Consider the following 21,205-nt stretch of genomic DNA (forward strand, 5'->3'; position numbering starts at 1 on the left):
CCACATGTAATAATAGACACACCTGCTCTGGTACTAATTACAGGTTTTCAGGTTTAAATGTCTCTTATATGTTCTTGTATTTTAGCCCCATTTATATGTCAATACTTTCAAGTGAAAACAGAAAACTTTCATTGTGTTCATTTACACAACAACAGTGCCCAGAGCCCCTGAAAATACAACTATGAAAAAGACAAAAATGCATCCCAAGAAGTAACAGACAATAAAAGAGAGACTGTGGCTGTAACTGGTAGCTGAAACCACGAGGACAGAATTTTACGTTGCAGGGTTCAATTTTCATGTTTCAATAAAAAAGATCTGTGATAACATCTAACTTTAATCATTTGCCCCCAGGTGTTCACCTTGTTTTAACAGAAATATTCATATTTTTCACCTGAATAAAGAATGTGCTATCTCAAGCTCGAAACTTCCCAAAGTATTAAGATCATATCTGAGGCTTCAAACCAAAATACTGAACAAAGCTGAAATAATGATCCAATATTAAATGTATGTAATTTAACCTGAGCCTTTTCTGTCTTTATGGAAACCTCTTTTCTTGCAGAAATCCACCATGTTCACTGGTTTCATTGAAAGTTTCTACCAATGGATGAATTCCTGGATTATCAAATTGGACGTTTACTCATATCGTGAATTCAGGACTTAATTCTTCCACCAGAAGCTGAACTTCACTGAGCTCATATGAACCTGGAGGCCCTCAGAGGCAGATTTGAAGATGGGGTTGGTTGGTATGAGATTAGGCAGACGGTTGAGGTTTAGTGAGCAGAGGTTAGCGATGCGCGGGCTCCGAGCTGCTGTCTCTGCGGGGCCTCACCCGGTCTGTGGGCCTTGGGCACGGCCATGTTCATGACCCGGCTGACGTCCTGAGGCTTGGGCGGGGAAGCGGTGAAGCGGCAGATGCCCGATTCGGACGGTGTGCTGGAGGTCAGGCTGTCGGTGTAGTCGTTGGTGCCCGCCGTCATCTGCTCGGAGGAAGTGTCGGAGATGAAGCATTCGGTGATGGTGAACTTGGCGTGGCGCAGCTGCTCCTCCATCTTGGCGTGCTCGTAGGCTCTGGCCAGCTCCTCGTAGGTGGAGGAGGCGCTCTCCGTCGACACCATGCTGCTCCGCGCACGGTCTGCAGGCGCGCCGGCGTTAGTGGAGGGATCGGTTAGAAGAGGCAGTGTTAGCGTTAGCGGGATGTAGCCGGGTTAGAAACACAGACGGGAGAGCGGCCGCTCGGTCACCTGTGTCCTGAGATGGGCTGACGCTGTAGCTGTCGCTCTCCTTGTCGACGGAGCCGGCGACTCGGGGCGTGGGCAGCCTCCAGTCGGTGCTGAGGGTGTGGGAGGAGACGGGGGGGTGGGGCCGGTTCAGAGTCCACTGGCTGGCGTAGCGGTTGCGGGCAGCCGGGCCGGCTTTGGCTGTCCGGCGGGCGGTGGGGTCTGAGGAGGAGGAGGGGCGAGAACAGGTGGTTATGCAGCTCTGAGGAGAACCGAGCTGAACTTCATAAATGATGAGGACAAGGACAAATCAACAGGTGGACGATGGAGACTGTGCTCAGTCAGGAATGGATGGTTTTATCTGTCTGTGTCCGTTTGTCAGAGTAAAGGAAGTGAAACCTACAGTGAGTTCAAAGCGTCAGTGTTTGACTCACTTGCTCCAGTTAACTAAATCCAGTTTGCTTCAGTTGTAAATATTCTGAAAAACCCTAAATTATCAACAAAATGTCCAAAATCGATCGTTATCAGGCTAACAACAGGTGGACTTATCCAAACACCACATCCAACAACTCAAAAAGAAAAACCAACTGACAATGACCACGGTTATAACTTTAGCTACAATGAGCGAACGTTCATGTCTTTCCCTGGACGTCTTTATTTTACAGCTCTTTTTTGTGTGATTTTGTTCAGCCAAATGAAAAATGATGTGACGGAAACACATCAAAGAAGCATCGTTTCCATCATCACATCTAATTCCAAACTGCTAAAACTGAGTCATCCAAGAAAATGCTCATCATTAGCGGCTTGTGGCGGCCAAGCATTCTTAGCGACGTCGCTTTTTGATCCTTTGATGTCTTCCTATCATTGTGAAACAGAATTCACGAAGCATTCTATCGTTCACTCACTGATAGGGAGCGTGAGCTGGGCATAGACCGTCATGAGACAGGTTAGTTAAACCCTACAGATGATGTGTTGTTGCAATAGTAATCCTATAGTAATAGTAATTTTAAGGTCATAACTTCAAGGTAATCTCACAATTTGAATCAAAAAGTAATTCCTTTGTATTTTCTTTGACTTTTATAGGACGGTCCTTCAAACACTCCTTGAAATCCTTTCTATATTGGATAATGATGTACCTTTTTCTAACTTTTGAGACATTTCAAAGGCATTTCAAATTTAAAATGTCTTCAGATAGAAAAGGAGTTGGATGGGATTTCTGTAAAATGCTGATAAATTCCTTTACCACAGCCTCAGAACCTTTGAAAACGACTGTCTTAAAATTCATAGTGATATCTAAGTTAAAAATTATGATCACTGGTGTAATAAAACGATAATAAAATCATTGGAGGCTTTGGAATAAATGTGCCAAAAGACAAATTCCACTAAAAACCAAGTTGAATTCCATCAGATTCAGATGTGTTCAAACCCAATGGGGAACTAAAGGCCACATAAAGAACATTTCTAAGAAACAATGATTTTCGATAAAATTTCTGACAAGTGCTGTTTTGACATATCAATCCTCTTATATCACAGTGTCAATGTTCAGTTTGTCAACTGAATTTGATTTGAGTCAAGAGACCTGATGCTTGAGTGTGTATCGAGCAGTCAGAGTCTCAGACCTCCCTGCAGCTCAGTGTGCACACACATACGGCTAGAAGCCGGTTGAAGGCCGTGTTACCAGCTGCCGCCCGCACAACGGAGCCGAGCTGCGAGTTCAAGGCCAGGGTGGATTAATCCTGCCGAGGGATGAAGAGTGTGCACTAAAGATGAGGCGACGAGGGGCAGAGCAGAGCACGGAGAGATCGGAGATATCCGAAGAGGGGGGAGGTGAAGGCCATGCAGGGCGCAAAGGTTCAAGGCATGAAGTGTCAAAAAGAAAAGTGGGGAATAGAAAGGCTGCCCTGGTCTATTAAAGGAAATATATTTTTTAAAAGGCTTCCATTATATCCATGTTAGACCGTTGTTATGGATCCATCATATAATTTCAATATAAGGCATCTTATCATCACTTCGGTCAGGTATATACTGAAATTTGAAGGATGCTCTGCAAAGCATTCTTCATCTGAAAAGCTAAATAGTCCCTTCACATTACACTGATAGCTTTCCCTGATCTGAAGCAGAGCTGTTTTGCCCATTCCTGGAAGATACTGGCTCAGAAAGCAGCAGAGATCTGGTCCATCGTCATGAACAAACTGCATCCCATCTGGCTTTATCTGCCGGCAGGAAGCAGCAGGTACATTCCTGGAGGTTTACTGGTAATTAAATACTGTATAGCCAACAACAAACCATTGCAGGAGCTAAAGGTGAACTCACAATAGAGCGATAAAGTTGTGTAATAGGTTTTATGTAAATGTGGAGTCGGTGCAGTGTTGATAATTGGCTCGCAGGGGAAAAGCTTGCCCATTCAGAGCAGCAAGGAAAGGTGAATGACGGTAATAAGTGCTCCCCCCGGCAGAGCAGCAGTAACGCAGGAGCCAAGTACCCCACCTGAAGACGATGATGCTTTGTTTCAAAGAAGGAAAGACAAAAAATAACACCAAAATAACAAGGAATGGGTGGTGAAGTTTAAAGAAAAAGTGTCCGTACTGGACTTACTGGTTCCTGGTCTGGCGTCAGACACGTCCACCAGAGGCCCGGTGGCCTGGGAGAGGGACTGGTAGTGGACGGTGTGAGTGACCGTGGACGACTTCTGCTTCTGCGTCTCCCCGAAGTCGTTGTCGGTCAGCAGCACGGTGGACCTGTCGTCTGCGGGGGAAGCAACACCGTCAGCCACATCCACCCGCCTGTGGCGTACGGAACGGCGTCGGCTGACGCCCGCGGCGCGGCGCTTACCGACGGTCTCCATGGTGTCTCTCTCCTCGATGAGGAGCTGGGCTCGGGGGATGTCGATGTGCATGCGGAGGGTCTGCTGCTGTTTGTTAATTGGCTCTGCTGGACGTGTGTTTTTACTGCAACAACAAGATTTAATTATCAGGAAAATCCCGCCGTAATTAATCCTGCACAGCGTGCGCCGCGTGCAAACCGAGATAATTGATAATGTCTCTGTGAATTCTCACCTCATGAGCATCTCGGCCAGGCTTTTTGCATCTAGGAAACAGACGGAGAAACTGTCATTTTCCGCATCGGATCGCCTCCTGAACTCTGTCAGGCCTGGCTTCTCGCCTCACCTCGTAGCCTCTTGAGCCGCTGCTCCCTCCTCCTCCTCCTCAGCACCAGCAGCCCGATGAAGATCACAACGATGCCCACCAGCACGCAGGAAATGGTCACCATCATCTTCAGGCCCTCTCCGCCTTCGGGGTTGTCGCCATGAACGTTTGGCGCCTTCACCAGCGGAGCGATGGTACCTGAGCAGCGACACGGTGTTTGATCAGAAAAAGATCCCCAATGCCAACAAGGAGTACTACATGACGTCTGTTTAAATGATAAATGTCTACCAATATCTGTCTTTGTTTGTTTAGTTATTCAATACTCAGCATGTAGCAAAAGGTTTGCGTCCATGCTTTAAAAAAAGTGGTATCAGTGCGTTCCTAAATCGAAAAGTTTCTCCTGAATATAATCACCAAGATGTTCTGTGTGAAAGTCAAAACCATCAGCAGCTCCAAGCTCAAGAGGTTTTCCTCCAAGTAATCAGCAGCGCTCCACAACCTGCCGTCCTCTTATTAATATCACCGCATGACCTTTTGCCGATTGGCGAGTAATACCTGTTTCTCATTTTGTAAAGCTGCACTTAAGTGCAGATGAACTCATCGCTCACGGCTAAACGCTGAGCCCGACTCTCTCGCTCGGGATGTGAATTGAGGAGGCTTTTCCACAGCCTGAGGAGCGAAACGAGCCGGCAGCGTTAGCGTCCTTTACCCCCGAGGAGATGAGGACCTTACAGTATTTCAGCCGCTGCGTGGGCAGCAGGGAGACTCCAAACAGCCCCACGTCCCCCAGCTGCACTGGATTTAGCCTGAAATGTGTTTTTTATTGCACCATTCATCACTGGAGCTTCAATCTGCGCTGCCGTTAAGAGAAGAAATGACTGATTCCTCTGTACTTCAAACTGTTGCTGTTCGTCAGACTTTCTGAAAGTTTCTGTGAGTCCATGATCACAGATTTTTCAGGTTTTTTTCCCCACAGGCATCAGGGCTGTAAAGCAAAAGCACTGAGCTGTTTACACTCTCTCCTCTTCATGGAGAAACAGTGACACCCAGAGTTTCTCAGCAATACAGAAATCTACTCATGATGCCTCGGCAGCAGCTGGACTGAACACAGCAGCTCTGCATGAGACTCGGCCGCAACCTTTCCAAACACTGTAACGATAAATACTGTTCTATTAGTGTCATTACGATGCAGGTGGAGCAGGAGTTTCCTGTCATATCTATTTACAGTTTATTTGATGGAAGCAAAAGATGAAACTAGCAGGATTTTCTGAGCAGTAAATCGTTGTCGTAATTGTCTGTTTGCTGGTTTGCTGGTTCCTGGTCTGTTTGATGGTCGGGGTCAGTTCACTCCACCTTCAGAGGCGCCGTATCGACAGTGACTGAACTATTATTCGGTAAACTGAATGCTTGTCATTGCATTTAAGTGAGAACTGTGTGGTCTCAGTGTACCTGTGTCATCCTCTTCCTGTCAACTGTGCCCTCTTTATATCCAAACTGTCTAACTACTGCCACCAAGTGTCTAAATAATGCAATAACAAGAAATATAATCTGTCAACAAGCATAATGCCTCCTATAAACACATTACTGCAGGATTTGCAAAAGAAAGTAGGTAAAATCAAGTTTATCCCTTCATGTAAGTGTTTCTTTTCAAAGCATATTAGCTGAAAAAAAAAGTCTAATTTTGTTTAGTAGAGTTATTAAGTGAGCATTGAGTGGTAGTTTAGCAGCAGAAGAAGACATCAGCTCTCAAAGTAGTGTAGAACACAATGACCAGGCTATGTTTCTGTGTCTAAACGATTAAGTTGAAATCATCAGCTAATTTTAAATCAATGAAGTTCGGAGCAACACATGTAAAAGTGTTCCTTTGAGCTGGATGTGGCCTGAATGCATATTATATACTGTATGAGGGCTTCAAATAACGCATATTTGATTTATATAAAAATGCTTATAATTGTGAAATGAAGCTGTAAAGAAGAAAATCCATCTATTGAAAGTAGGTAAATCAGCACATACACTTAACTACAAACCAGGAGCAAAACCATTTTGTTGGCTTTTCATTCACATTTGTTCAATTCTAGAATAACTTTAGCAGATTTACTAATGAAGACCATAATCAAATACTGACGAATATGATTTTTAATAATAGCAGATGCACGAAAATCTTGTGGAAGCTTGGAGGTTTGTGCTCCCGTCCCTGCTCCGTGTCGACTCACTTCCGTCGTAGCTGAGCGTGGCGAACTTGACCCTCTTCTCGGCGTAGCCGGCGCTGTTGTAGACCTTCATCTGCAGCTCGTACCAGGTGGCCTCCTGCAGGTCGTACAGGATGTAGCTCTTGGTGAGGGAGGTGCGCTGCGCCGTGGTCCAGGTGGGCGAGTCCACCGGCCGGTACTCCAGGGTGAAGGAGGTGATGGGGCAGCCGCCGTTGTTCCAGCCGTTCAGGTTGAGTTTGACCCGCGTGGCGTTGATGCTGGTGAAGAGCTCCTGCTCTTTGGAGTACTGAGGTTCTGTGGGGAGAAACAGATCATTTCCACATCTCTGCTCTTTATCTCAATACTTCTGCTATTCATCTGTGGGTGTTTGTTCCAAAGCTTTTCCGAAGCAGCTCTGCTCCCCTCCTCTCTCCTCTCTATTTACATATATGAAATAAGTTTTGATGGGCCCTTGTCTGTACCTTTCCCATGAGTCTTTGCTTCAATGATCTCGCTGATGCGTCCGGGACCGACGGCGTTCTGGGCTGTGAGGGTGAACTTGTACCAGGTTCCACACTTGAGGTTCTCAAGCCGATAGGAGCGCTCGCTGGGACTGATGGCGAAGTTCCCCCACTGCTCGCTGTTGTCCTCCGAGTACTGCAGGATGTAGCCTGGCGACCGAACAGAGGGAATCGCGGCATGAAGCGAGCGGCGTAGTAACTTTTAATGACGGCGAGGGCGCCACGGAGGCTGTCTGACCTCGGATGGAGCTGCCTCCGTTGTCTCCGGGGATCCAGGAGAGGGTGATGGAGGTGGTGGTGGTCTTGGTCACGGTGAGGCGAGGCTGGTCGGGAGGAACTGGTGGGAAGGAAGCAGACACAGCTCCAGAATGAGTCAAACAATTCTGATTTTCTCAGAAAAAAATCGAACCAAACAGAATACGTTTTAAAGATCACATGAAGGCAACACAACACTTTCTGGTGAAAGTTACAAACTACACACATAAATAGTCCTGTGACAATGTTTGAAGGTCAGTTTATTGTGCAGGACAGAGAGTCCAGTCTGGCCCACCAGACGAAACCAGAGAAATTATGATTTTAACTGCAATGCATTCATCTGACCACCAGGGGCGCACATTAAGTCTGTATTGTGAGGTGAGTCAGTTCGGGTGTTCAGGATTAACACACAGACGAAGAAATGTGTCCACATTAAAGATCATTTCTTAAATTTGACAAGTTGAGTTGCAGACATGATGTTTTCCAAGTCTCACCTTGAACCTGAAGGTTGAGAACGATCTTGTCCGACCCAAAGCTGTTACTCGCTACACAGGTGTAATTCCCAGAGTCCTCTGCTTTCACCGTGCGGATAACCAGGCTGCCGTTGCCGTGGACGCTGCGCCGGCTGTCAATCACGACCGGTGCCGGCGTCCCATTACTGAAACGGATGGAAATAAAGTCAGACTTTTCTGCTGTTACACCGACGGCCGCTCAGCTCCTCCGCTTCACTCACATCTCCTTCAGCCACTTGATGGTCGGCGACGGATCGCCCACGGCTTTACACGGCAGCACGATGTCCCTCATCCACGGCGTCGTCACCGTCCTGTTGAAGGTCAGGATCCGAGCCGGAGCTGCAACATGCAAGGAGCAAAACTTAATCTGCGAGAATCCATTTCTTCTTCACGTTACGGAGCCCTGGCGTTGCGAGGATTCGCCTTCTGTGAACAGTGGAGCGCGGAGGACAGGACATTCATCACCGGGACCTGAGACAGGACGTCCTGATAGGAGCTGTGGGTCCTGACTCCAGACACCACGGCCTCTATCAGCCGGTGAATCAGCTTATCAGCTCTCAGCCGGCATGTACAGCGCTGACAAGGTCGCATCAGACTTCTTTACATTCATCTGAAGATACGGGAACGAGGGACGAAGCGGATCAGGCTCTCGTTCCACCTTGAGAGCCCTTTTCAAAAAGTTGTGTTTTCATGGCTCTGAGCATCGTTGTCGTGTAAACGGACCCACAAAGTGGATTTCAAACCACTGCTGGACTCACCCTCCGCCATGGGTTTGACCGTGATGATTTCACTGGAGTTCCCTCGACCCGCCGCGGTGACGGCCACCACCCAGATGCTGTACTGCCGGTTCCGGCTCAGGTTGGGGATCCGGTAGAAGAAGACATCCGGGGCCGCCTCGAACTCGCTGCTCACCTGGAGGAGGAGACACATTCAGGAGCGCGTCACTCAGAATTCTTCAGGCCTATTTTCATTTACAGTACACATCAAAAACCTAATTAAGACCAGCAATGCTCGAATGTTCAAATCCCAGTGAGTTCAATATGTGTTGCTTCTAACCTGAAAAGCCGACAGGAAGTGTCCTTTAATTTTGGTGAAATTTCTTTAAAGGTTAAATTGTAAAAATGCTGATTGAATGGATCTTACTACATTTCCATCTTCACTTTCTGATCATTTTCCTACATCCAGCTTTACCTGAAATCTGCCCGGTAAACCTGGATATTTCGTCAACTAGTCTTAAGCAATCAAATGTGATGTTCACATGTACTAAGATCTCATCATAAACATGATTACACCGCCTCAGCCTATCATGATAATAATTGATGATCTGATCAATTTAATCGGATAATAGTGTTTACATGGCATGAATTTAATCTGACCTGCATTCAGCCTGACCTACAGTCTGTAAAAAATCAGATAATATTGAATCTTCAACTGTAAATATCCAGTTTGTCTACACTGGTCAGAGAATGAAATCCAGGTCTGGACAGCTACAGCCACAGTAGCGGCTTTTAAATCAATGAGGCAGGCGTCAAATTACACAACTGGACATGTTTTACATTATTTCAGATAGAATGTGAATTGTGCACGAATATGAATAAATGCACCAAAAAAAGCAAAAATATGGAAAAATGTTGCACCTTTTTAACATCTACATCTATAATTGTGACAAGTTACAAGTTTTGGACTATTTATGACTTTATAATGTTATTAAATAACGTATATGTTCAATCTGATATCAGCGATCAGTGACTTATTTTTCAATTAAACATTAAACATAGAATTTGGAACAATAAAGAAAACACCTGTGTTCATTTGATCCTTTGCACGCTGACTTTGAGCTGTCCAGAATATCTTTAGGTTGTGAGTATGTTGTGTTTTTGGAGCTTTGCTCTCTGCCGATCAGACCGGTCGGCTGTGCGCTCTCACCGTGGGGTGCGGGTTGGAGCAGAAGACGGTGTACTTCCTGATGATGCCGTTCACTTTGAGAGGAGGGAGCCAGGACACGAACACCACCGAGTTGGACGCCGCCGCCGCCTTCACGCCCGCCGGCGGCCCGGGAACTGAAAGCCAAAGACAATCTGCTTGATGTATTTCCCACATTAAGCTAATATTACCACGCAGGAGATTTCTATGGCTCTTCATTATGCTGATTCCACAGAGACAGATGGCGGCGTGACGTCTTCTGCTGCTCTCCTCCTAATTAGCATATTCACAGTCATTTCTACCACAGTAATTTATTCCTGCTTAAGAATCCTGACAGGTAATATGAAGTGTAAGTCCTTGAGGAGGTGCGGGTCGAATAAAACAAGCGCTGTGACAGACGCTGGCCCTGACAGCTGCAATCTGACACCTGCCCTTGTGCCTTTTGGAGGTGGCTTAATCTTCCTCACCGTCCTCTTTGGTGCGCGTGTAAATCTGCTCGCTGCGGACGCCGTCGCCCGCCCGGGTGAAGGCCAGCACCTGGATGCTGTAGTTGGTGTATTTCTCCAGCCCGTCCAGCTCCAGCGAGGGTTTGGACGTGGTCACGTTCCGGATCTCCCCGAGTTCTGAGGGGCGCAGAGTGAAGTGAAGTTAAATCAAAACAGGATAAAAACCGTCTGCAGTTCAAACTGCTGCTGATCCAAAACGTGCGTGGAAGATATGACGACGCAGTTTCAACTTTAGATCACATCTGTGGAGTGTTCAGTACGTCTGCGCAGCATCAAGAGAAGAACATGACAGTTGACACTCAGTCAGTGCAGAGAATGCTTTTTTTGGCGAGTTACAGAACCATTGCCCAAAATCACCGTCCAGACTGAACCTGCTGCACCAGTAAAGGAGTTTTTCAACATTAAATGAAGCCCTATTTCTAGAGTGGGACCCTCAAACTCAAACATACAGTATACAATCTTATCATGACTTAGCTTGATGATGGTTGCGTGAGTTTTTTCAAACACACTGGGCCATTTCAACTAATGAGCTGCTAGTTATTCATCAGCTCGTTTTGTGTGCGTGTGCGTGTTTTCTTTTCAATATCCTATCATACTGACAAAAATGACTTTTTCATTGTGATTGTTCATTGAGAACAAACTGCAGTGTCAAACATCAGGCCGAGGTAAATATATGCAACCACATCTCAGTTTTTCTGCTTTGCTGTTCTAGAAAATTTCACAAAAATTTAGCTTAATCTATTCTTCTCTTCACCATTTCTGATTCAGCATTTTTTTTTTTTAGGAAATTTTAATTGCTTTATGGACGTATTTTGCACACAGAGGTACATACAGAAGTTGAAATAAGCAACACAGAGCTGCAGATTAGCGTGAATCAATTAGAGAAAAGTTGAATCTGTGTGAATAAACTGTGACTAAACAGGGTTTTGTCTCCCTCTGCTGGTTTATTAGTTTCTCAGGATCAGAAAAAAGCCAATTTCTTGAGTTGAGTGCTACCAAAAAGACATAAAATGTGCATGTTATGTATTAAGAGAGTTAAATTACAACGGTATGAATGGTATTGTTGAGCATTTCCTGACGGTGAGACGCTGAATGGAAGGATTGGCGCCGTGACGTGACTGTTGCCACGCAGACTGGGGCCGGCTGTCAGGTCCGGGGCGGCCATGTTTCACAGGGAGGCCAACGTGATGTGACAGAGCGGGGGGCAAAGGTAATGACGCTGTCACAACCCATCCCGCTCACACCAAGCCGGCATGTGACAATTTCATGCCGAGCCGAGGAGACGGTTCACACACACACACGCCAAAACACAACTAAATATTCCAGATCTCGCCGAATGAGGAGTATTTGGGATAAAAATTCAAGAAGTTCTCAGTCAGGACGTCATAATAACCTTTTCAGCCAAGAAAAATGTGTATTTTAACCCCCTTGATGCCTGAGTTTAATGTGCTTTATGAGCATGTAGTCTCGTTTTGAACTGTTTATGCCACATTTTAATTTGTGCACCAACATTAACACCTTAAATGAGCATGCATCATAAAAAAAAATCACAATATCAACAATAATAATTATTCCCTGCTTGTAGTTATGCATCATTTCTGTGTTGCTGTTTAAAATACTTTCTTTTATAATCAATGGATCCTTAAGTACTCAGCAGAATGAGATGAAACAACAGTGTTTGGGTCATTTCAAAGAGTTTTGTGCTGCTGATTCTTCCAGTGCAAGTTTGCACCACATGAGGAAGAATTCAATAAGATAACAAAGGCTGCTTTTCCTACACAGGGCTGTCAAACATTCTATCAGGAGCTCTGCTACCACAAATAAAACAGAAGAGCCAAAACTCTAAAAGTCACTAAGTTACTGCTAACGACTGTTTACAAAATGGTCACGACCGAAATTTGACATGATGTCTCATTTTACATTCCCGATACGGTTTGATTCATATTGTGGACTAATTCACTTTCTGGTCAAGCGTGCTTACAAAGGTGGTAATATTTTCAGTAAAAAACTTGCACAATGACGGTGTCTTAGCAGAAAGGAGTTTTCTTCTTTTTCAATAAAAAACCATGGAAGGTTATTTTTATACTTAAAGACAGTTTTTCAGGTAGAACAGTTTAGTTTAATGCTGTTCAACTGGCTTTATCTGATAAAAATGGCACTTGAAAGTCTAGAAATATTCTTCAATCACACAACTGAAAAACCCTCCATTAAAGTAACGCTGTTGCACGATCTAATCCCAGTCAGGACTGGATTCTAGCACCTGCGGACAGCTGATCAGCGCCACCTACCTCCATCAGGCAGGTTGGCCCAGTAGATGACCCTGTAGCCCAGCAGGTTTCCATTGAGAGCGTCTTTCGGCGGGGTGAGCCAGGACAGAGAGATGACCTCCGGGGAGGTGGCCGTGGCCTGGACGTTCTCCGGAGGCCGGCTGGGCACTGAGGGGGCGACAAGAGGGGTGAAATTATGAAAATGGCCCCGTAGTACCTCCTCATTACCACTAGGTTGTGATATTTGCTCATAGATGTCTCTTAAGTGAACATGCAGATTGTGCATGTATCTGGCAGTACGGCTCTCTTACCATCCTCCAGCGTGGTCGCAGCCACCTCGGTGGAGGACGGCCCCGTCCCGGCGCTGTTGCTGGCCTGCACCACCACGCCGTACTGCGTGAACTTCTTCAGGTTGTCCAGCACCAGGCTCTCCGCGTTGTCCCCGGTGGTCTCCACGCTGATCACGCTGAACTGGTAGTTTCCCCCGGAGCTGTACTCCCGGTAGCCCACCTGGTAGCCTCTGATGGCCCCGTTCTGCAGGTGCTTCTTCGGAGCCTGGAAGAGGAACAAAAATCACCATCATCATCACTCACTGTTTATTTCTGCTATGAAACTCTGAGGAAGCATTTCAAAGCATCTTTCATGCAAGTTGAGTTGATATTGCGTTGAGCAGGATTGTAATTTTTCTTTCATTTATAGATGCGTGTTGCTTCTCAAAGTCTTTTCACTTCAGTAAAACTGTGATACTTCAGGCATGATGTGGACAAATCTGCACTGAGAGCTGATTCATCCAAAATCTGCATAGAGTAAGAGTTTCTGTACCTACAGTGATCTGTAAGGACTTTAGATCTTTTTGGCTCCGTACACAGAGTTTGAATAAAGATGATAAAAACAAGTCTAAAAATTCCTGCTAAACTGCACTAGAGCATGAAAGTAGTTTTAACACCGTTTTCCTCCACAGACGAACATCCAGCTGAGGAAACATGCTGCTGCGTTCTCCACGTTCACTGATTAAAACAAAGCAACACCTTGGAGCCCCCCCACCACACACGCCCCCACCCGGCTCCACGGGGGGCGGCAGCGGGCCAGGGCTCAGGGTCAAACACTCTTGGCTGCAGAAGGCGGGGGAGGCGAGAGGGGGGCGGGGCCAGACGAACTTACCCTCCACGTGACCCGGATGCTCTGCGAGGAGAGGGCTTCCAGCTGCACCTCCTGCGGCGGCCCGTCAGGAGCTGAGGTCACATGATCAGCGTGTTAGCAAACCGCACAACATGCAGATAACTGAGAGGAGAGGGTGTATGTGTGTGTGTGTGTGTGTGTGTGTGTGTGTGTGTGTGTGTGTGTGTGTGTGTGGTGGGAGGGAGGGGTCCAGCCTTGGCGTATTGACCGTGGTGTGACATTTACTACTGAGGCCGCTAATTGAAAAGTTCTGCTTTTAGCGCGGGGGTCAGCGTGTGTTCAATAATGCAACAGAGCCGATGGGCTGCAGCCACCGGGCGCTAATGAACCGACTCGGTCGGACTCTCGCCTCCTCTCGTTCGCACCGCGGTCTCTTTTACATGCCCAAAATAAAAAATGACCGAGAGAAACACGGGCTCCCACCTGCTTCGTCGGTGGTGATGGTGAGCTCGTTGCTGGCCTCGCTCTTGCCGATCAGGTTCTTGGCGAACATGCGGATGTTGTAGGTGGAGGAGGGGTGCAGGTCGATGATGGTGGCCTGGTTGAGCTGAGGTGAGACGTCTTTGGTCTTCTGAGCCGTGTCCCAGGAGGCTGAGAGTGGGGTGGAGGACAGAGAGGCCAAGGTTTATTAGGGTCAGAGGAGTCAGCGGAGCGGGCGAATCCGGCTAAGTGCATCGGGACAGGCTGCGTTAAATCACAGAGGACGGAGACTAAGTGGATGCAGCTATAATTCACGTTCGTCTCGGGGATCGGAGGGTGAAACCACCAGTGGAACAATCACAGCACCTGCTTACGGGTGAAAACGAGCTCTCTGGTACCTGATTTGTTCTTGCTTTCGATATCAAAGCCTGTGATTGGACTGTTGCCATCAAATCCCATGGTCCAGCGCAGCGCGATGGTTCTGTCCTTCACCTCTCTGATCTCCACCTCCGGGGGGTCCGGGGGCTCTGCGGGGTACAGGCACGGTCATTTCACCGCCTGCAGGACCGCAGCTGGCTGCCTCTGCTTGGAGGAGGTGAAGGCGTACCTTGCACGGTGAGCTGGATGATTCCTCGGTCTTCACCGAAGGAGTTGATGGCGTGGCAGGAGAAGAAGCCGGAGTCCTCCCGCACCGTGGGCATGATCTGTCGAGACGAAGTTCAAAACATACCGCGTGTTGGTCCATGAAGTGATGAAGAGATTTTCATCACTGTATGGTTCTCAAATAAAGAGAAACCAAAGTATCTCTATTACAATTCGATTTATGTTTTTTATGGCTGTAGAAACTTTAAAAACTGTGTGCAGAGTGAGTGTTTCCAAACGAACTTTGAAAATCAGTTTTTAGGTATTAGTCTGAGTTTTTAACCGTACTTTTAATTCCGCTGGAGCAAAGTGCAGCACAAGACCACAAAACTCCGCTGCTCTGCTTCCTTCTTGTTTCTGAATATTCAAGAAACAGCTTAGAGGTCATCGATTAGAAAACACAAAAGGATCAAGAAGGATTTTTTATATGCATGAGAAAATATCTGGTTTAAATTCCCTGTCTGTTGATCATTCATTTCTGTCAGGTGCAGTATTCTAGCGATGAAAGTATTTTTTCACGTAGTTGTATGATTTCCTCACTTTTAAATGAAAATCAGCTATTTTCTTTTCCACGCATGTCTGTCGCTTTAGTTTAAGTGGTGCATTTGTGAGAGTTTATATTTGTTTGGTTCATTATGAGGTTTGAATAAAAATCATTTCAACTTCAACCATATCCACATATCAGCATTTCATGTAATTACAGATGTAAAAAAGACAAAAACGACGGCATAAAAAGCAGCGGTGCCAAACATAAGGCCCGTGGGCTACGACCGGACCACCAGATGCTCCAGTCTGGGGAAATCCAAGTCATTAGTTGCTATTTCTAATGAGTCATATCAACAGGCCTCAAACTTTAATTTTTGCTTTAAAATACAGCTCATTGGAAAAAAAAAAAAAAGTAAAGAAAGTGAACATCTGGTTCTGGATCACACGGCTGCAGGAGGAACCACACAGTGGACCCATCAGCAGACTCTGGGGGGTCCTGGGTGTGCGTTGTGGCGTGTCGCGGCGTCGTACCTGCAGCGTGGAGATGACTTCGTCTCCCACCTCCTTGACAGAGACAACGTAGCGGCTGGTCTCGGGGTTGATGATCCGCTCCTCCTTCTCCCAGCGCACCATGATGGGCTTCTCCCCGTGAGCCGTGCAGCTCATCTTCTTCTCCTCGCCCTGCGTGGCCAGCGTGGTGTTGGGGTAGGACGTGATCATGGCCGGGACTGACCGGAAGAAAGAGGGAGAAACTTTGTTAGTTCACCAGTGTCACGTGGCCTCAGGTAGCCTTTTGTAGTTTTTGGGAAATAATGTCACCCAAACTGGGTTCATAGAATCTAAATGTTCAAAGTTTTATGGTATTATTACAGTTTCCACTTAAAATTTTGAATCTGCATGTATTATTCTCACAATAATTTCCATCAAATTAATAAATATAAAGGATTTTTAAATCTTATGCACATTGGACACACAAGTATACTAATAACTGATACAAACATGAAACTTTCTGAGACAAAACATTCAGTTAAACTCAAAATCTATAGTTATAGTTTCAAAAATGTCTTGAAAATACTGTCCACTTACACCAAAACACAGAAAACCATGTAGCTAACATGTAAGGCCACGAGTTGGCATCACAGCATTTTCAAAAAGTTGCGTTTTCGGTGGTTTTAAGCACTGTTGTCATGGAAACGGACACCCACAGAGAAACATTTTCCTTTTTCACATGAAAACGCCAAAGAAATTAAAACAGCTGCAGGACAAAAACACAAGTTCAACCCAACTATTAAGGTATTTTTTGCATAAATCTCGCCGGCCAGCTCCACGGGTGGCTGGCTTCACATTACTATTTGCTAATGGCTTTACATTACGTTATTTTTTAAATTATGAAACTAACTATTTATAATTCATATTATATTGTTATATTCATTATAATTCAGGCATCTTCTATAGTTTAGAATATACTGAATGATATGTAAAATGATATATTCAGCAACCAAGCCAAACAGTTTGATTGTGTGTAATGACAATGTGATTATTACTAAAAGCAAATCAGATACAAATTGTTTTGTTGTCAATATAAATATACCTTCCTAATAATATTACATGATTGCTGAAGCTTTATTTGACTTAATTGAACATTGAAGGTCTATTCTGGTCTCAGTCACATGATTAAGATGAAATATTAACCATTTTTTTTACTGGGAAATAGTTTCAATTAAGCTCCTGTTGGCACTGCAAACACACATGAAGCCTTTCTGTTGAAAGCAACATGCGGCCTCTCTCTGTGTGTGTGTGTGTGTGTGTGTGTGTGTGTGTACCCTATCACAGGGTCCTAAATGGTACATTGATGCTTTAACAACACTCTAAAGACATCACACTAAACGCACACTAACGACATACATGGCTCATTACACCCACAGAAGAGTGTGTAACAACCCTCTACTCACAGATGCTCACACACACACACACACACACACACACACACACACACACACACACACACACACACACACACACACACGCACACACACACGCACACAAAGCGTGACTCCGCTGATGTGATGGGAAGTGTCAGGCAAGAGGTTGCAAACATTTAAGCCTCATCTCTTATTCACTCTGCAGCCATTTGGGGCCTCGGCTCCGGAAAAGCTCGCTGATTTATTTTGCATGACAAGTATGAATTTTTTCTGAGACACATTTGGAAGAGCGAGGCGAAGGAAATGAAGCGCCCGGGCTTCGTGTAAACGCTATCGTTTGAGACTCTCGTTCCGCAGCGGGAGCGCCTCGGAGGTGGCGCCGGGCGCCGCTGTTGACACTCCTGGTGTCAGGGGTGAGGGGAGGGGGGGGAGGCTGGGGCGAGGGGGTAAAACACGAGAAGAGGGAGGAAAGTGGCACAGAAAGGGTCTCAGCTGTGGACCGACACACTCATATCAGAACGCAGCATGAAGAAAACATCAAATAAACACTTTTTTTAGCTAATAAAGCTTAGCTTTTAATTTTCTCTGTATTTTTTTTGTGAGTAGTTTAGCCATTTCTGAATATTGAGTCTGGCATCCACATAAAAGACAAAGATATTTGTTTAAAGAAAATGTTGATTTTCATAGAGTTTTCTAGAAGTTTCCGGGAGCTGAAGCGCCGCAGGTTAAACACCTCTGGTGATGCAATCAGAGCACAAACACAACCGACTGCAATCATCAATCACTGATTGCAAACTATGGTCCTGCAGGATATATCCGGCGAAATAAGAAAATAACTTCAGTTTCCAAACACTGAATGTACTAGAAAACACAAAAAGCTGACATTATAACCGACAAAAGCTCTGATAACAGTTGATTTCTCATGTCTGAAAGGCCAGACTCTTCATGTATATACATGAAAAAGCCCAGCTTATTACAATTTATTCAACTATCTCTAAATTCATATAACTAAGTTCTGAGGAGTGATTCTGCAGAGCATGAAAACATTCAGCACAGTTCAGTCGTTTGCAATACTGTACATGTTGATATGATTCTAAATGTGCAATATATTGTGAAGTCCTCCTAAAAACCTTTATAATTTGTTGTTTAATAACAGAAAAATGGCTTTTCAGGAAAAGAGCTTTGGAAGTCTAAAAAGTAAAAAAATCCACTATGTAAACTTTGTACAGCATAAATGATTGTGAAGTCCCCTCAGGCCCCAAACTCTAATGTCACACATGTTTTATCTATCTGGCAAGTCTTTGTATAAAGTCTCTAATAGTGGAGAATGTTGCATTGACATTACCTTAGCACTGGCGCTTTTTTTTTTAATCATATAGTTCACCTCCATTAGTATGGCTATAAATTCTGCTTTTACAGTGTCTTTTTCTGAAATAATTAAATTGAAAAGGAGTAAAAAAGTTGTTTGCTGCCTCCCTCAGCTTAGAAACACTACATATAGATTATTGTACTCTGGTTTAAGCTTCATCTCAATTTTTGAATCATAAACATCAGATCTGGTAAAATCACTACTTTATTTTAATGTTAGAGACATCAAACTGAATATCATCTGCAGCTGGTGTCCAATGGAGCAGAGACACACCAGCAAACTGATACTGATGAGGCTGTGTGTGTGTGTGTGTTTGAGCATGTGAGCGGCCCATCTGAGCCAGCCCTGAGGCAGAATTCGCGGCCCTGTAATTGTTGCGTTGATGTATTTCTTTAATATCCGGCAGAATTATGGCACGGGGGAGAGAGAGAGAAGACAGAAAAAAAAACTGCATCAAAATAGCTTTTTAATGGGTGCTGTGTCAAATCTGAATATGTTCTTTTCCTGTTCTACCTTAATGTACATCTGAAGCTGAGAAGAAGACACGATCGTCTGGCTGAAGGTGTAAACAGACGGTTTAATAGATCAGGCTGTCGTCTGCAAATAACAGAGCAACGCAGGGAAACGAGGGGGAGAGAGAAGCCGGCGTTTGATGTGGAGGTGAGGAGAGCCCTGTTCCTCCACAGCAACCCAGAGGGCAGTGATGATACGCTCAAGCCTGCAGGGGATTGTGGGGGATAGGCTGGCTGCTGATTGGCTACTCCCCCGAGACAAAAGCTCCCCCCTCTCTGCCTCGACTCCACTCCCTCCCTCCCTCCCTCCCTCTTTCTCCCAGGCTCCCTTTCACCTGGCCAGGTTACCATGCCAACCACCATCGGACAGTCTCTCCTCCTCCCTCCTCTCTCTCTCTCCAGTCTCTCCTCTCAGAAATAGGGCCATTTCTAGTATCCAGGAATAGAACCTGCCATTGATTTCTACAGGATCGGGATGATGATGATGAAGACGATGATGATTACACAATCACACCCCAAATGTCGCAATGCAGAAATAAAAGACAATACAAGAAGAGAAATGTCCCCAGTGCCTCTGGCCGCTGATGGCGGTGAGCTGGAACACAGCACAGGCCGAACGGTGGGAGTCAGACGATTATAATAAGACATAATTGCAGGTGAATGGCTACTTCAGCGTGGCGCTATTCATGTGCGATCAAAGACGAGAAGAAAGAAAGCAGCGAGGCCCTCACAGGGAGACGAGAGGAATGGAGATCACATTCAGCCGGACTGCTGTTAGCACACAGATGCGACTCGAGGCTTCACTTTTAATTTGGAGGCGTGTGCTGCTGGTTTTGTTCGTTTTTGCGTGTGTTAACCTGGATTTCCTGTTGATGAAGTGAGAACATCTCCGGGGGAAAATGCTTTCTTGACATGCTGATTTGTCACAGTGACTCTCACGTACACACTTAGCATGTTGAACCACTAGTGGGCGCTGTTTTTTGTATTTCTAATAAAATGATACATGCATAAACATTTAGTACTTGTAATTTGGCACCAGCCTCGTTGCCTTTTGACCATATCTGTGATTAATGGAGATTATCTCATGCAAACCGGGTCCAGATGGAAAATTAAATCCGACGGATGATTTCATGTGATGTAATGGAGTACTTCTCTTTGAGGGAGTGGCTGTTATGTTTTCCACGGAGGAATATCAGCTGGCTTCACGTTGAGATGTATTCTGCCTTTTGCCCGGCGGGCCATCGGGGGCCAGGGGGCCGGCGTCTCAGCGGTGCCAGACGAGAGGAGACGCGCTGAGATGCATCTCGCCCTCCTGCCCCGGGGGCACGCTGTAAGTGGGCACTGGGGATGGGAGAAGTGAGGAGGTGGAGGTTGGGGGTTGTGGGGGGGGGGGGGGGGGGGGGGGGTTGGTCTCACAAAGATGACTGGTTCAGTGGCTGCCTGCAATGTACTGAAATAATTCTCTTAGCTGCACAATTGGCTTGGACGTGGAGCATGATAATAAATAAACGCCTGCGGACTGGGCAGAGGTGGACTGAATGTAGATGAGCACCTAAGATGAAAGAGAGGGAGCTCGGGAGGGGCATGGCGGGCCCGGGGGGGGGGCTCCTTATGGTGGTCTGGAGCACGGCGAGGAGGCCGCTCGGTGACCACAGCGGCGTTCAGAACGGGGCCACGGCGGAAGCCTCATTACATGCTCTGCCCTCATCGCTGCGTCTGCAGACATTATGATGTCTAACAGGCTTGATTGGTCTTAATTGGCACTGATAAACACTGAGTGGCTGTTGACTGACTCTGATAGCATCCGCTGTGAGTTGGTAATGAATCGACTGAATTGCATCTGTTTTTGGAGGTGGGGATGCTTGACTGGAAATTGCATGAAAATCGTTTGTTTAAGCCGGCACCTGCGAAGCGGCGTCGACGAGAACCCGACTGAAAAATAAACAGTATTATGAGTGCATGCGCGCGCACGTGCACGGCGCCCCTCCGCCGGATGATGCACGGTGTACTATGAGGAGACGTTAGCCTGTGCACAGACACTCGCAACAATGAAAGTGCCAAGCCAGGACGTAACAATAGCTGCAATTCATTTACAGAGGAGCGCGGCACAATAGCCCGGCGGAGTGGAATCTTTCCAGA

At 46.0% G+C, this 21,205-nt stretch overlaps 1 protein-coding gene across 4 annotated transcripts in view; it reads right to left on the reverse strand.

Moving 5' to 3' along the window:
• Positions 1-21,205, reverse strand: part of dscama (Down syndrome cell adhesion molecule a) — a 103,986-nt gene that overhangs the window by 2,194 nt on the left and 80,587 nt on the right. For 2 of the 4 annotated variants that reach the window (XM_030101608.1, XM_030101611.1), the window contains 21 exons: positions 15,795-15,991; positions 14,743-14,839; positions 14,534-14,662; positions 14,139-14,306; positions 13,698-13,768; positions 12,848-13,091; positions 12,558-12,704; positions 10,231-10,386; positions 9,767-9,900; positions 8,599-8,752; positions 8,062-8,179; positions 7,823-7,986; positions 7,312-7,410; positions 7,035-7,223; positions 6,577-6,867; positions 4,385-4,561; positions 4,274-4,304; positions 4,050-4,165; positions 3,804-3,962; positions 1,242-1,439; positions 830-1,132 (listed from right to left, as the gene is read on the reverse strand). In XM_030101608.1, coding sequence (XP_029957468.1) covers positions 830-1,132; positions 1,242-1,439; positions 3,804-3,962; positions 4,050-4,165; positions 4,274-4,304; positions 4,385-4,561; positions 6,577-6,867; positions 7,035-7,223; positions 7,312-7,410; positions 7,823-7,986; positions 8,062-8,179; positions 8,599-8,752; positions 9,767-9,900; positions 10,231-10,386; positions 12,558-12,704; positions 12,848-13,091; positions 13,698-13,768; positions 14,139-14,306; positions 14,534-14,662; positions 14,743-14,839; positions 15,795-15,991 — 3,342 coding nt within the window. The remainder of the gene's footprint in view (positions 1-829; positions 1,133-1,241; positions 1,440-3,803; positions 3,963-4,049; positions 4,166-4,273; positions 4,305-4,384; positions 4,562-6,576; positions 6,868-7,034; positions 7,224-7,311; positions 7,411-7,822; positions 7,987-8,061; positions 8,180-8,598; positions 8,753-9,766; positions 9,901-10,230; positions 10,387-12,557; positions 12,705-12,847; positions 13,092-13,697; positions 13,769-14,138; positions 14,307-14,533; positions 14,663-14,742; positions 14,840-15,794; positions 15,992-21,205) is intronic. The other 2 variants (XM_030101609.1, XM_030101610.1) reach the window with 2 other exon arrangements.

This window comes from Salarias fasciatus, chromosome 10 (assembly GCF_902148845.1).
Source record: "Salarias fasciatus chromosome 10, fSalaFa1.1, whole genome shotgun sequence".
NCBI classification, from domain to species: Eukaryota; Metazoa; Chordata; class Actinopteri; order Blenniiformes; family Blenniidae; genus Salarias; species Salarias fasciatus.